This window comes from Pimephales promelas, chromosome 3 (assembly GCF_988280905.1).
Source record: "Pimephales promelas chromosome 3, fPimPro1.hap1.1, whole genome shotgun sequence".
NCBI lineage: Eukaryota > Metazoa > Chordata > Actinopteri > Cypriniformes > Leuciscidae > Pimephales > Pimephales promelas.
In genome coordinates this window covers 26,827,773-26,845,227 of record NC_142771.1, presented here as the reverse complement: position 1 = coordinate 26,845,227, position 17,455 = coordinate 26,827,773, and the positions used below count along the sequence as shown (strand labels likewise).

The window sequence follows — 17,455 nt, the reverse complement described above, 5'->3', positions numbered from 1 at the left end:
CCAATCATATGTCTATATTCCAAAGCATTCTTGAATTACAACTATTTAAGTTCGAAATGTGCATTTTCATGTCTATTCAAAAAAGGGGGGGTGACAGTTAACAGGTTAAACAGTTTGAATATTTTGGAAGTGAAACATAAAGGCAATTAATGATTTTTTAAAAATGAAAACATGTTTGAAATGTTTTGAATTTGAATGTTTGAATGTTTCAGCCCATAAAAATGGAAGCCCTAAAAATACAATGCATTAAAATGCAAGCATAGTTTTTCCAAGTAGTGCAATTCAACAGGCTTTTTTGTTATTTTAAAAACATTTGGCATTATTTTACTTCCATTGAAGCGGAAGAGTTTTAGTTTGACTCACTGAAAATGCCAGTGTCCGAACGCAGATGCACAGTAGCTCCCAATCTCCATAGTTATTAAAAATTATGTAGAAGGATTACAGTGTTTAATAGTAGTAGAAAGACAAATTCTCTTTTAAATTCTGTTGCCATTCAGCAAATACGCATTTCTACAATTTGAACAATTCCACGTTTCTGATTTTGTAAAAAATAAATAAATAAATAAATAAATAAAAAATACATTAAATAAACATACAATTCATTGCACCAATTGTTATACATGTGTTATTTGCCACCTTTAAAATGTCATATATATTTGTTATATATTGATTGTTGTGGCATGGTGAACCTGATTTCACCAAGTACCATGTGTTCCTGGATCAACATCTTTGTTGATCCTGGATCAACTTTCCAATCAACCAATCATATTTGAGGGACAAGTTTACAGTTCAAGTTTAGGCTTAAAACCAAGGTGAAGTACTTAAATATCAATGTTATTCACCTTTCATTGCCCTCAGATTTTAGGGAAAAGTTATGGGTAGGGTTAGGTTTAGGGGTAGGACTACATTTCGGGACAGGAATGTTGATCTAGTACCATGTCATACTTGGCAAAATCACAGTGACCGCTGTGGCATAAATTTATGGTGCCAAGTAAGACATGTTCCTGGATCAACATATTTTGTTGATCCTGGAACAATATTCCTGACCCAAAATCTCCTAAACCTAACACTATGAGTTACCATTCAGAGGGAAATGATAAGTAAATAACCTAAACTTGACATAAACTGTAAACTTTCCCTCAAATCTGATTGGTTGATTGGAATGTTGTTCCAGGATCAACATAGGTGTGGATCCAGGAACATGTTGTACGTGGTGAAATCACATTCACTGTCGGTCTACCCTGCTCTCTAATTGTTGTTTTTGATGTTTTTGACATATTGTTGCGCCACATTCAATACACACTCCACACATCAAATTAAATTCACAACCACTGAAAATAGGCACAGAATGAAAGATCAACTTTGGGATTTCAATTGGAGATCATTAAAATGAAGATCTGGATTACTGAGCTAGAAATGGCTTGTGCCAGTCAGAAAGTGACTGTAATCACTGCTCCAGCGACAGCACTGCTCCTTTCTACTGCTTTTAATGACCTGTGTGCATTTAATTTTGCAGGTAGGGTCTGAAAATTAAGGCCCAGCTTGCAGACAGCCTGATTGGCCTAATGGTTTTGACACGGTGAGTCATCCACATTTATTAGCCATGGTTTTAATGATCCTCCACAGGGCACAATATCTTTGCACAATAATATTCCTACCAACACGAGAAGCTCACTTACAAGCCCGCTAATTCAACTAAACACAAGGCACGTAACGCTTTATTTGAGCTCTGAGATAAGCGAAGACATGGAGCGTCCATGTTAAATCATGTTCCTGGAGAATGGGGTAATAAATGTGCAATGTGGCCTGTCTAAGACAACTGGGACAGGACTGAAAGACTGTACAAGAGGTAATCTTCTTCCACTTGTGGCGTCGATTGCCCCACTCGCCCGCACACTCGGCTGCAGTTAGCTGCTTATTACTGTTGTCTCAGCAGGGCCCAATAACTATTCTTGTTTATTTAAGTCCGCTACTTTGGTCTTTTCCATTAAATGGAGTCTTTCAAACCACAGCACACTTCAGAAGATGGGTAGAGGGGTTGTGCAGCAGCTGATACAGACAGCTACTTTCTCTAGAACCACAGGGGCTCTTGAATTCCTCTCAGGGACTGGGAGTGATACTGAGGTGTTCGGGTTTACATCACTCCAGGACAATATCTCTTCATTTCCTTCCAAGCGTCATGTCCATTTAAAGTAAGTGCCCCCTTAGAAGTGGATTAGCAATGCAATTCCCAAGACAAAATCATATCATATCATTATTTGTTTCTTTGATAATTTAAAGGAAGAAAATTGTCTATTTGTACAATGCTACGCCAAAGAAATCACACATTGATTGAGCCATATAAACTACTGTTCAAAAATAAATTGTAGAATGTTTTTTTTTTGTAAAAAAAAAGTAAAACAATATTGTGAAAAGCAATATTGTGAAATATTATTGCAATTTAAAAGTACTGTTTTAAAAATAAATATGTTTATTAAAATGTATTAAATTTTCAGCATCATTACTTCAGTCTTTACGGTCATGATCCTTCAAAAATCATCCTAATATGATGAATTGCTACTCAAGAAAGATTTCTTATTATTATCAATGTTGAAATCTTTTTTTCATGATACCTTTTTCAGGAATCTTTCATAAAAAAAAAGTTCAAAAGAACAGCATTTATTTCAACTAAAATCAAATTAATGCATCCTTGCTGAACAAAAACACTATTTATTTTATTTTTTTTTAAATTGCGGTGGTGTATGTATCAAATATTTTTACTTTTGCAATCTTCAGAAAAAAAAATTCATACAGGTTTGGAATGACATGGTAAGTAAATAATGACAGACTCTTCACTTTTACCATAAAGTTATAGATCACCCAAAACAAATTAAATATATTTTTTTAACCTGTATGTATTTTGAAGAATGTTTCAACTCATACAATGGTCATTCAATGAAATTCAGTTTGGTCCAAAACAATACTGGCATTTTTTCCTGGTATTTTTTTTTGTGTGTGTTCCACATGATAAAGAAAGTCATACATGTTTAGAAAGACATGACGGTAAGTACATGATGACATGCATTTCATTTGTCATTGGGTGAATTATTCCTTATACCTTTATTTCTAAAACATAAAAAAACTAAACCTGACTCAAATGAAATGTTATACATGAAAAACAGCCTGGCCTGAAATCTGCCGGTTTGTTGGGTAGCAGACTGCTAACTCCAGAAAGGCCAAAGTGCTTTGACAGAGGAATGACAGTATTCATCTAAAGTGCTCCCTATTTGTAATTCAATGAGACCATCTTGTCGTTTGGTTGCCAAAGACTGAGCTCATGAATATTTGGGCTTACTGTGCAAAACAAGACAGCAGAACCATGAAAGTGAACACATTTTGTGTGGGAGCTAATCCTAAAAGGCCGTATGTTCGGCCGATAAATGTTTGCCCTACACCATCGGAGCCTGATCCGAGGGATGAGAAGTGCTGAAGTTTACAGGAAGTATGAGAAGTACTCAAAAAAAAAAAGTTTATTCAAGTGTGCTATAAGTATAGTTCTTTTAAACAAAAAAATAAGACAGTATACTTTCAGTCTACTTTTTGTGTATACTCAAATATACTAAAAATTGCACTTAAAAAGGGATAGTTCACCCCAAAATGAAAATTCTGTCAGTATTTACTCACCGTCATGTTGTTCAACCCCGTAAGACATCCGTTCCTCTTCGGAACACAAATTAAGATATTTTTAGTGAGTCTATGTGTGACATACTGTACAATACAGAAGCGCTGTGAAGTTACACTACGTGAACTAACTCGAGGCTCACAGAGAAGGAAATGAATAGTTGAATAAAGCTGTTATTTTTTTAAAGTATAAAGTATTCTCGTCGCTTGATAAACTTAAGATTGAGCCACTGTTGTCACTTGGACTATTTTAACTATGTCTTTAATAACTTTTCCGGGCCGGCAAGTTTCAAGTTTCCTTAGAAAGCCTATGGAGGAGTGATCCAGCTCTCAGATTTAATCAAAAATATCTTAATTTGTGTTCCGAAGTCTTACGGGTTGGAACAACATGAGGGTGAGTAATTACTGACAGAATTTTCTTTTTGGGATAAATTAACCCTTTAATTATTCTGACAGAAAAGTCTAAGTATATTTGGTCTATACCTGTACTTAATCTTTTGATCGAGATATACTTAAAAATATAATTAGGTATTCAAAGTATACTTGGTTAGTAGTGTTTACTCTTTTGATTGAGTAGCTAATTACTAATTACTTTTTCACGAACTTTTACCTACTGTCTTATAAAATAAATTAGAAAATATTTATTTATAAAGAAAACAGATTTGTTCCTAGTTCTGAATATCAAAATATTCCTTTTCTTCCTTTTGGGCCTGAGACGAGAGTTCAAGAGATTTCCACGATGCATGTGTGAGAACTGAACAAGAAGTCGTAGAAGAAGAACATAGTTCTCGTGCATGCGTCGTGGAAATCTCTTGAACTCTCGTCTCAGGCCGCCTCAGGAATAGTCGAATAAAGTCGCTATTTTTGTTCTATTTCTGCACAAAAAGTATTCTCGACGCTTGATAAACCTATAGTTGAGCCACTGTTGTCACATGGAATATTTAAACATTTTCTTCAATGACTGGGCCGTCAAGTTTCTATACCTTAGGCAGCATATGTAGCAGTGATTCACCTCTCAAATGTAATAAAAATATCTTCATTTGTGTTCCGAACAGGAATGAAGGGCTTATGGGGTTGGTACAGCATGGGGGTGAGTTATTAATGACTTAATTTTCATTTTTGGGTGAACTATCCCTTTAAATTAACAGTAGTAATAATATACTAATAAGTATACAGTATTAAAAATAAGTATACTTATTTTTCGTAAGGGAAGCCAGCTGGTACATACATGTGAATCCGACAGCAGCCAATTCAGATGCTGTGATCGCTGTGAAAGCACATTTTGTCTAGCACGCATCGAATGGTCTTCATCTCATGGCTATTCTTCAGAGCCACTGTACTTGATTTAGTTTTCCATGAAAAGGAAGATGCTGCCCGTGTGAGCCAGCCAAAGGTTCCTGCCAGCCCATTCTCCACAGAGGGGTCTCCTTAGGCGCTGGCCAACATTGAGTTTAATGGACTTATTTGGCTTGTTCACACTCTAGCAGCGCTGCCCGCATTCACGCAGAGGTGCAGTCGACACATACACGTCAATATTCAGTTCTATCCCTCCCTGAGCCCTTAGTTTTGTTACTATCCCTAATAAAATACGTAACATACAAGGAATAGTGCTGGACATCTACATGCAGTGTGCCAAAAACTGTTCCACATGAGTGAATGCAAGTGAGTAAACAACCGGGGCTTAAGGGAGATAACGGCACTTAATAACATAGGGGAGGAACACGGCTTTTTCAGTAGGCTTCCTAATCACAATACTCCAGGAGATCGCAGAAACACAAGACGGATAGCTCATAAAAACAGGGACACAGCCATAACTATTGTTCGGCGGTGAGCTTATGAACCCCCGCAGGTGGACATGCTGCAGATATTGAAGACACTTACTCATTGCCAAAGCCACAATAATTTTCTCGGTGACTTGTGAGGACAGGCCAGTGAGGTTGCTACTTTGAAGAGCTATAGTGAGACTATTGAGCCCTAAGTACATTAAGAGAAACACCCCAGAGGCCAACACAATCAATGTTTGCCCAAGGAGTGTGAAAGTCTGTGTTTGACACCGCAAAGGATCTTGGGAATGCCGGACCTATTGTTATTAGTGTCAGATAAAGCTAAGCATTTAGATATAACAATTGTGTGAGCATGTATGCAGTTTTTTCATACTAGATCTTCAAACTACAGAAACAGATTTGAACTTATATTCACATAAAAACTATCATGGAGACTTTTCACAAGTGCCTTCCATGTAGATTTTATTCTTTTACTTTTGTCGTAGATCAAGTGTTTTAATATCAATGTCGTCATGACACGCAAGTAGCGACAGATCTTTTCTTTCATATTTTGATGTACATCTGAGTGTATGGAAGAGGATTAGGGACAAGCAATAATAGAAAAAACCTCGAGATTAGCCTCATTAAATATCGAGAATAAAGTCATTGTGTTTCGAGAAAAAAAGTCGTAATACAATCTTGAGAATAAACTCATTAAATATCGAGAATACAGTTATTGTGTTTCGAGAAAAAACTCGTTAAATTTTGAGAAAAAATTAAATGCAATCTTGAGAATAAACTCATTAGATATTGAGAATAAAGTTGTGTTTCAAGAACAAACTTGTTAAATTTCGAGAAAAAAGTCGTAATACAATCTTGAGAATAAATTCATTAAATATCGAGAATAAAGTCGTTGTTTTTCGAGAACAAAAACTCGTTAAATTTCGAGAAAAAATCAAAATACAATCTTGAGAATAAACTCATTAAATATAGAGAATAAAGTCATTGTGTTTAGAGAAAAAAAACTTTTAAATTTCGAGAAAAAAGTCGTAATACAATCTTGAGAATAAACTCATTAAATATCAAGAATAAAGTCATTGTGTTTAAAGTCATAGCCTACTGATAGAGGACATGGCAGACATGGATCACTAGTCAAGCTTTATTTTAGATTTTATTTCAATAACAAAGAAATACAATCAATTAAATTAAATTGATCAATTAAAACAGTATGTACGGCTTTGCCATTAATGGCTGTATAGATGGTTACAGTCGTGACATTCTGTGGATGGAGGCGTACACAACAATAATGATCCTAAAGTAATAGCCAGTTACTTCATAAAAACAGTTAGCCTACTGGCATGGGGGGTATCCCGAGAGCGCCGCATGGACATTGGGACCGAAAATGGTAGTGTGGCAGCAATACAAAGGTTTTTACAAAGTAACCATGGAGACAGTTTCTCGAAACACGACTTTATTCTCAAAATTTAGAGTTTTTTTTCCCCCGAAACACGACTTTATTCTCGATATTTAATGAGTTTTTTCTCAATATGTATTTAAACTTTTTTCTTGAAATTTAACAAGTTTTTTCTCGAAACACACCAACTTTATTCTCGATATTTAATGAGTTTATTCTCAAGATTGTATTTTGCCTTATTTCTCGAAATTTAACGACTTTATTCTCAATATTTAATGAGTTTATTCTCAAGATTGTATTTCGAATTTTTTCTCGAAATTTAACAAGTTTAATCTCGCATTATAATGACTTCAATCTCGAGATGGTTTTATTTTTTTATTATTGCTTGGCCCTAATCCACTTCCATATGAGTGAATTGGATTATCGAAAAAGAAAAAAAATGTATGGAGGGGACTTGGTTCTATCTATCAGTTGTTGATTGGATGCAAGCAGATCATTTACACAAGTGTCAGGATTTACTAGTCAGCATTTACTAAAGACAAGCATTGAAAAACTAGCACTGAAAAGGCGTGGACAGGTTTATTTTTGCGGCCGACTTTATTGCATATGCATTTGTAAGAGTTTCCCTTTCAGATGCAAAATTTATGGGTGGATAGCATTTAAATGAATCATGTAAGGTGATTTACTAAGGTTTGCGTAAGTCAATTTACTGGCATTTGCTCCACATACTGTCCAAAAAAGCATGTCTTAAACCAGACAGTAATTTGCGCTGCTCTTGGTAGATAACGTTGATCATTATGTAAATGATCCAGCCTTGTCTGTGTTCTTTAATTTACACATCGTCAGTAAATCACTGCAGAAATTTCCACTTCCATCAGCACTTTTATAGGATTTCGCTTTCGTGCTAATTTGCCGTTTAGTAAATCTGGCCCAAAAATCTAAAATTTGCCAATAAATTACATAAAAAAATCTCTAATATCTGATAATTGCTATGGAACCCATCAAGCATCTCTATAGACCTTATGTAGCCCCGCCCCTTTTCAGTGTTGCGCTCGTTGTCTTTTGACTTCCGGTCTGTATTTCCACAGCGATCTTGCATAGGTTTGAATGAGCTGCTCGTAAAAAAATTCCCGGTCGACATTTGTTAAGACATCTGCTTTACAATGCTTATGATAAACATTATAATGCTCATGATAACTTTTGTTAACTCTACAATAAGTAAATCCACTTCACCAGCTAATTACTCCTCGGCAGCGATGCCATAGAAATATACAGAGCGACCGCAAAACCGGAAGTTCAAAGACAATATTCTAAAGATGACGGCGCCCACGTTTCTCTGGTGCATAAGGTCTATACTCTGCAAACGTATTTATACTTAGAACACAGTAACAATCATACAGGTAAGTGTTTGTGCGCAGCATATATTTATGTCAATCAAATTTATTTTAAACACCTCGCCTTTGACATTCTCCTTTGTGAGTGATAACAAAGTTACAGTACTAGTGGCAGAGCAAATGGGCCACACACACAAAGATAGATTGCCAGCAACGCATTCTCAGAAGCCCTGTTATCGCCTAAATCAACACTCATTGAAAAGTGTTTGCACAAACAGATTTTTCCGGCCTGCTTTCTCCTGGCACCCTGTCCCTCTCATCAATATAATACTGTATCTTACTTTATTCCACGCTCCCCTTTCACCATAACCAATACGAAATCCATCCTAGCCTTGGCATTTCCATCTCAAGATAATGTGAGCCACGCAGGTCACTGTGAATATGTGTGAATGTTTATGGAGAGTATACAGTGGTCAAGTGTCCAAAAGAAAGAGTTGGGGGTCATAAGAGGACCTGGCGACATCCATAAAACTATATCTCCATCCTTAGTAAATGGCTTTCAAATAACAGCACGTATAAATGTAATCTATCCTCCTTGATGCAAACCCAGTTACGTGTCACCAGTCTTTGATCAGTGTTCTGCATGACTGATTGTGCAGCTTTTGAAAGGGTAAATAAAGTTAACCCAAAACGCATTCTCACAAAATTTGACGCAGCCCTGTACGAATGCAGACCAGAGTGACGGGTTCAACTTCACACCGCAACCTCACTTCCTATAGCTCAGGCTCAGACCCACAGGAGTGGGGGTCGGCCGTGTTATCTCTGGTCACTGAGCCTCTGAGATGGGGAGGAGACGCAGGGAGCTATTTTTGCAAGCTTAACCAATGCTGTTAGAGGATCTATCAAGAGTAATTTGCCTCACAAAGGTCATCGCAGCCAGGGGCAGAGGCAGCATCACAGGCAGGAGCCTGGAACAGCAGTGACTCACTATGGTCCACATTCTCCTGCCGGCTTCACAGGACGCCATGTACCCACCACATCAAATCAACACACTGTCACGGAGGGATAAACTAGCATCAATATCCTATTGATTTTGCATAGCGTTAGATATGAATACATCGGTTGCTAAACGTTGCATGGTTTCAAAAGCCCAGCCTATACAAAGTGCAAAAATTCTGCTCTTAAACATAATAGTCAAAGTGCATGGTGGGCACGCTGTATTTTCAACAATTCGTTCAATGCCTTACAGTCTGAAAACAGCAAGGAACATACAAGGTTCCTGAGTTTCCATCTGTCATATAGACAATAGACTGGAATACACAAAGGGTCTCATGATTCATCAATAACTTTCACAGTAAACTATATTCTAAATTTACGAGATAAAAACTGTAGGAACAACTGAAACCACACGTATGCAAAAATCACTATGGGTGACCCTACTAATATTAAGTGAGTTTATATATATGTAGTATATGTAAAAGTCATAGTATGTGATTAGTATATACTGCATATATATATATATATAGTAAAAAGTTAAATGAGAAAATGCACTTGGGGTGTGAGAGTGTGAGATTCCTTTGCATAAAACCACTGGCAATTTAGAAATCTGTAATCTGGGTCTGTATAAAAAGTGTTTATTGTGTTTGAAATGGTTTGCTTGGCCTTGCTTGAGGATCTCTTTATAGTGCCATTTGTAGGTTGTGTGGAAAGCCCTTATATGGACATGGTTTGGGCATGTTTTATACGAACAATGCAAATAATTTTAGGTGCAATTTGCTTATTTAAATTTTACCATTAGAACGAAGTTAAGAACAAATTCATGTGCATACACACGTTGTGAATTAGATAGATATTTTTCTTCTACATAATCCACAGAATTATTAGTGTGAGACTATAGTGCTCTTTGGAATACTTCATTCTGATTGGTCATTCACAGCAGTCAAAGATTGCCTAATAGCCAACACTGTATATATTTTTATACGATTGTTTTGTACATTGTAATGAACTAAATCGAAAAGCTTTAAAATAATTTACAAGTATAAAAACATAAAAACATTTCAGCTCAAATCAATATTTAATACCAACGTACACTCTAAAAAATGCTGGGTTGTTTTAACCCAATTTTGGGTCAAATATGGACAAACCCGAAATGTTGGGTTAAAAATGTAATGTAAAAATTTAACCCAACGGCTGGGTTAGTCCATATTTGACCCAAAGTTGGGTTAAAACAACCCAGCATTTTTTAGAGTGTATTTATTTATTGGACCAGTGGCCATATTAATGAACAGCCAGTTGGTCATTATTGCAAAAAAATAAACCCCAATTTGGGGCAGATCGCTTACATACTTCACCAGAAATTATAGGCTCCTTACTTGTCATTTAAATCAAGGAATTTTCTTCACACGTCCCCCATAAGCCTTTACACAAAGATAGGAGCTCATGTTAGAGGCACTAAATGAAAATGGTGAAAGCATATCTGACTGTTATACTGACTGGGCTTTAACACAAAGAAACATTCATTATTAATTTCTTCTGCTCATTTAAATTGCTACCCAAAAAAAAAATCTGCTAGCGTATAGATAAAAAGTGTATTTCCACAATGTACTGCAAAGTGCTGACAAGTTTCTTCCATTACTAGTGTAATAATAAATGAAGTCCACTGTAGCCGTGTGTTTTAGCCCAACCTTTTGTTCCTAGTCTAACAGCCCTCACTCGCACCTTTAGTGCACATTAAAAAGGCAAAAACACAGGACCCCATGCCTGCAAAGTGTCCCGAGTGGCAGTGTAAGTGGTTATGAGGTACAGTATGTTCACATCCCAACGAGCCAATCTCATTGTCCGTTTGAGGATATGTGCACTGGCGCGTGCGCATCTCCCCATGCATGTTTGACACATGTTTGAGATGCCATGTGATAGCCGAGCAGCATCTCATGCTTTCCGTATTTCCAAAGCCTTGGTGAACAAGGGGAGGAGGAGGAGGAGGATGGGAAACAGGGTTGAGGATGGGGGAAGGTATGGAGCAGTGGGCCTATATCGCAGACGGGAGCGGCTGGTTTCCAAGGAGATGTGTGTGCGTGATGAGAGTGTATGAGACAGGCTTTGCTTGGGTGCACACTTGGAAGGAAGAGTCCCTCTTCATCACTCCCTGCTTTGCCTCTCTCTCCCCCTTCCCTCCCCACCTCAGTTCCCAGGTCATCATTTATCCTGGGCAAGGCCAAACTGTTCCCCTGAGATCCACCTGCACTTGAGGACGTACTGCATTAATCTTAAACCTCCATTCAGCAAATGAACCCGTGTTGAATTCCACCGGAGCATTCCCTTATTATTACGTACATAACCGCTAATGTGCCTCCCTATGATGACATGTGATGCAACACGCCATATATTTAACCCTCATGTTCTGTTTGGGAGGCCTCAAGGCCTTTTTAATAGCTTGAAAAATATACTTAATATATTCGATTATCAGGTTGATACTTTTCCTATCTTTTGAGAATTTATCATAAACATAAATTCAACTTTGAAAAATGTTCCTCAATGAAAAATGTTACGTCACTTCTGTTTTGGTCTCACAGACCCAAGATATAAACCATGATTAAATGTAATGGATTTTCTGAAATTGTACACATACAATTGTGATTTGTTTTGTTTTTGACTTGACTATAGAGCACATGAAAGTAATTCTGAAAATTACTATAATTACATACACTAGTAGGCATACACTACTGTTAAAAATAGTTTGGGGTCAATAAGAATTTTTAACGTTTTGAAAGACTGCATTTATTTAACACAAAATAAAGTTATATTGTGAAATGTTATTACAATTTAAAACTCTTTTTGAATATACTTTAAAATGTAATTTATTCCTGTGATGTAAAAGTTGTATTTTCAGGATCATTACTCCATTTGATGTTCAAGAAACATTTATTCGTATTATCATCAGTGTTGAAAATGGTTGTGTGCTGTTTACTATTTTTGCGTGATTCCATTTTTGATTCTTTTGAAACCTATTTTTGATTCTTTTGAAACCGTGATTCTATTTTTCCAGGATTCTTTGATGAATAGAAAGTTCAAAAGAACAATTATGGAAATGTCTTTCCTGTCACTTATGGTCAATTTAATGCACACTTGATTATAAATAATAAAAATAAAGAAAACTTACTGACCCCAAAGATGTGAACCCATACATAAAATAACAATAAGTATAGTTTCCAAAGAACACGAGGGTGAATAAAGTCATGCCTTCTGGAAACTGTTTCAATGAAAATTGGGACAGTGTGCAGTGAATCACATTCTCACGCCGATTCATATTATTCATATGAATTCTAATAGTCTGATATGTTGTTTGCTTTAAATGTATGACTGTACCTTCAGCCTTTGGCATTTAAACCGTAATTACGGGGTAGGAATCACGATCTTAAGTGAATCTTATGGTATGGCCCATAAAATTCAAGCCGCACTTCAGTTCACAGCTTTTCCAGGAAGTCTCGATCAGTATACTAGGGTTTTGGCCTCCTGCAGAGACTATCATTTACATTGGCACACAGAGCTGCACTTGATAAACTCCTCCTAGAGCGTTTAACACATATGGCTGCTGGACATATAAGGAGGCTGAAGAGAAAGATAGCATGACCTGACAGACTACTAAAAACAAACATCAACTTAACGCTCCCTACTTAACACTAATATCTCAATCATAGCTATTCAACAAATGCACTTCCAATCCTACACATGTAGTACAGACTTTTTCAAAGTGGAAATGTCTCTCTTAATGCTCTAAATTGCCTAAAATTATAAGAATCCAAACTATCATCATCAAAGGGATGTCAAACTTGTATGACTTTCTTGGTGTAACACAAAAGAAGATATTTTGAGAAATGCCCCAGTGTTTTTGTCCAGTCAATGAAAGTCCAAGGGGTCCAACGTTGTTTTAGACCACACTGACTTTCATTGAATGCTCAAAAACAAAGTTCTTCTACAAAATATATTATTTTGTGTTCAGCTTAAGAACGTCATGAGGCTAAGTAAATGATGAAAGAACTTTTAATTTTTGGTCGCACTTTCACAAACACAAAACCAATATTCACAAAGAGGCCAAATCTTTTAAGAACACAGTGTGAACATAAATATTTAAAGGCATTCACAACCCTTTTTATTTCAGAATTTAACACCTTTCTGAGTAAAAAATACTATTGAGTTGTGAAATGTGGGTGTTTCATACCAGAAATAATCACTAAAATGTGTCAAAAATACCTATTTTGCTATTGGTTAACATGATCAAATAGGCTGCCTGGCCTAGATGATGTCAGCTTGACAGGAAGGTTGCTTCCAGAAAGAGTAAAAAAAAAAATATTTTGATAAAAGATTGCAAAATCAAACAATTTTTTTTCTATGAAATAAAAGCCACTGATGAATCATTCACAATGAGACCAGAAATGTGCATTAAGAAAGTAAAAAGGATCAATGGCGGTTTCATAATGATTTTGAATAACATCAACAGGCAAAGCAAAGCTGTCACACATAGAGAAACAGCTGAAGGTAGAAAGCGGCTGTAAAGCCTACCCCACCATCACTTGAAGGTTATATTCAGAGAGGCTGATCATGTAGTCTTGTCCAGCAGAAAGCCTCATTATTACCTTCCTCAAAGATTTATGTCCAGACAAGCATACGCCATGACTCAGAGTGATAGGTTTCTATTTAGACGGATCAATCCCTCATTGATATTAAGCAAATAAATCATGAGAATCTTTTGGAGATTTAAAGTGGATCAAATATGGCAGTGGGTCTCCGTGCACTGGGTGACAGTGACATACACTTCAATTAAATTAATACTGAAAAGTCAATCACTGGATTTGTGTAATCTGCCATGGTCACATCTATTGGATTGCGCCCATCCCTTTCAATTAAAGATGAGGATCTTCCCATCACACTGCAGTCATGTCACCTCTCTGCATTCCCTGGGGCAGGAGATTAATCAAAGTTTGAAAAGACATTATGAAGTACATTATTTCGCTCCCAGTCAAGCAGTGTCAGGGCTGCCAAAACCTAAACTGCATGGAATTAGAATGAATCCATCCAGAGGACAAAGGCAAGGAACGAGGGGGAAGATAAGGAAAAAAAATGAGGAACTGGGAGGAAGAGGATAAGCAAAAGTCATCATCATGTTTTAGGGGTATGTGGTGTACATTTGAATTACAGGGTATGTCTTAAACTCCATAGGGTGTTTTGTTGAGCTCACTGTACTTATGTAAGGCTGTGGGCTTCTAGTTTGAATTGACTTTTATTTCCCCTTAAAAAGCCCTTTAAAGCTGCTTTGTGTGTGAGGCGGTACGACGCGCTGTTCACTATCATTCAGAGCACCTTCAAGAGATCACAGCTTCAAGAGAGAATAAATATATTTGGTAATATTGGTAATAATCTTGCACTCAGGCAGACACCAACAGCAATAGCCAGGTATATTCTGTGTCAACAGCTTGCAATACTGAGAGATTTATACTTTGCAGAATAAAGTGATTTTATTGAACTGCAATATAAGGCAATCAATATGATTGTCCATCTTATTTTGAATTGACAAGCGAGTAATTAGACAATTTAGCCCGGATCTATTGGTTATATGACAGTTGCAATCATCATGCTGCATTTAAAAGACTCAATTTGTGACTGTGGGAAAATAGCTTCAAAAAGCCTTCAATAAACAGTTAGGATATTGTAGCAGTTGTAGTTAACAGTTGTAAATATTGTAGTATAAAAGTAAATTCTGGTGATAGATTGAGGTTAGTAGTGCTTCCAGTATGTCACATTAAATAAAACTCAATTTAATCTCAGTGATAGTATGAACAGTGGTGTACTAGAAACGCTATAGTACTAGACTCTTTAGATAGATAGATAGATAGATAGATAGATAGATAGATAGATAGATAGATAGATAGATAGATAGATAGATAGATAGATAGATAGATGGATAGATGGATAGATGGATAGATAGCACATAAGTTGGACTTGCACACAAAACGTCTTACCTTCCAGACAGCAGGTTCTCCAGAGCCCCGAGTGGGTCATGACTTCCTCATTCTTCCTGCTCGTCTCGTTCTCGTTATTACTTTTGACCCGGCACACTCCTCGTGAGTACAGCCAATAGTCCGTTCCCACAGCGATAGTCATCAGGCTGAACGCGGCGAAAGCGCCCACTGTAGTGATGAGCATTTGGACTCCTCTGTCACACATCAACATTTTGCCTCATTTCAGGATGGGGGGTCAATACAAGGTTCTTAGTGTGTCTCGCAAAACCTCCTAACCTGCCTGGTGTGCGGACTCCATGCTCCAATCGACTTCAGAAGCTCATACCATATTATGTGTTGATTTCTGGGGTGTCGAGACTTGCAGTCGCTGTTGCTGCTTCTCAAGTTCAGTAGAAGCCTCACAGTGTTTCCATCGCTTAAGCGGAGAGCTATTTGTTTCTCATTGTGGGTTGTGAAAATAAAAAAACTGTTATCGAGGAACAGTCTCTCATCAGCACCACAGCATTTTGAAATTGAGGTACTAGGCTATACGAATGACACGATGTTTCGCCCGTGACTTCATAAAAAACAACGTTGTTTCCCGTAAACGGCAATAGATTAGTATTTATGCACGGAAATTAAGTATCAAAAATACTGTCCCTTGTTAATCCAGTGGAAAACACCTTCGTTCAACGGAAGCATCCGGTATTTTTCTCTAAAAGACAAGAGAAGAGTAAAATATCCCACTTCATGATCAGCTTGTCTCTCCAAAATTCCCCTTCAGAGCTGGCGAATTAAAAAAAATACATTGGATTACATATGGAGCAGCATGTTATGAAGGCACCCTGTCAATAAGTGGTCGTTTAAATGAACATAATCCCAGCACTTGTAATTGCTGTCAACGGTGATGCTGGTGCCCGCAAATGTGTTTTACAGCAATGACAGCTCCCACGTTCCTCCCGAATCCGCTGGTTTGAAACACCGCCCACAGAGGGAGCGCGCTGGCTGCTGCTGTCCGCGCTGAATGGACGAAGCCTTTCGTCTAATCTCGGAGTTTCTCCCCGCACAGCGCCCCTGGCTCAACCAATGTGCTACTTAAGGCCTTCATATGCAAAGATATGGGTAAGAAGCGATGCATGAAAAATCGGTCCCTGGAGAACAGGAACGTCTTTAAAGAGCCACAGACATTTTCGATGATTTCCTCCATGGAGACCTTCATATGGGCAATTCTGTAGAGCTTTATAGATCACTGGATAATCTGGATTCTTCGGGATATATGATGACAATGCAATTAAAAGTTTCGCGACTTCCATTGACCTTTTTTTGTTTGATTTTTTTTTAATTATTTTTTGGTGTAAAACAAAGAAGGTTCTTATTCAGATTATTCTGAATTTATGGGCAGTCACACTGCACTTTTCGTGATGAAAACTGAAGCCACCAAAGTCCTAATATGGCGCTGACATCTTGCACAGATTTGTGATCTGCTTCTGCGTAGTATAGTGAGCAGGAAGTATACTAACTTACTCGCTCGCTGGTTACAAAACAGTCCACGCTTCCGAAGTACTGATGTCCATTTTTGAGACACCGTGAAAACTAAACACAAAAGAAAACCAAACCATAATTTTACACACAACACAACACCACAACAAACACAAACCAACATAATATAGAAAGTATTAAAACATTTACCGTATTCGCCTGGTATAGATTAAGTCAGGAGGGATCTTGTTTCACATCTAATTGACCCTGACACGTCCCAGCTGAGTTAATCAGCACACACTGGGTCACATGACACTCAACTTCAACAACAGAATAATAATAAAATACAAACGGCAACCAAATTATGAAATTCACAATACAGAAATACACATTTAAACAATGAAGTCCAAAAATAAACTATAAAGTCAAAACAAACATTAACCACTGAAATCACCAAAATATTATCACCCTCAGCTGACCTTCCAGCCTCAGGTACAAAGTAGGCTAAAGCAGCGATGTCCCGCCCTTACTCCCGCAGAAACGGAAAATAAATAAAAAAAATTACTGTGGGAAATAAACAGTAGGACATGTTGAAATCAAATTTTAAGCCATAATCTCCTCCCAAAGATTCCCCCAAAAATCCGTTGGTGCCTCAGTAATAGGCCTACTTAGTTTAGAGAAGCTGTCAATCATGACATCACATTCCCGTTTTTATCTCTTGGCTGAATTCAAATAACGATATTTTTGTATTAAAGTTGAGTAGATTGTATATTTTTACAGCCAATTAGAAGCATTCTCTTTCTGAGGGCT

General features: G+C 37.2%; 1 protein-coding gene across 2 annotated transcripts in view; it reads right to left on the bottom strand.

Moving 5' to 3' along the window:
• The window catches only part of cacng3b (calcium voltage-gated channel auxiliary subunit gamma 3b), a 40,993-nt gene extending 23,919 nt beyond the window's left edge, over positions 1–17,074 (bottom strand). The window contains exons 1-3 of one of the 2 annotated variants that reach the window (XM_089128629.1): positions 16,856–17,074; positions 15,464–16,759; positions 15,188–15,381 (exon numbers count right to left, since the gene is read on the bottom strand). In XM_089128629.1, the coding sequence (XP_088984755.1) occupies positions 15,188–15,371 (184 nt within the window). In that variant the 5' untranslated portion in view covers positions 15,372–15,381; positions 15,464–16,759; positions 16,856–17,074. Of the gene's footprint in view, positions 1–15,187; positions 16,760–16,855 lie in introns of both variants that reach the window. The other variant, XM_039687704.2, reaches the window with a different exon arrangement.
• Positions 17,075–17,455: the final 381 nt, after the last annotated feature.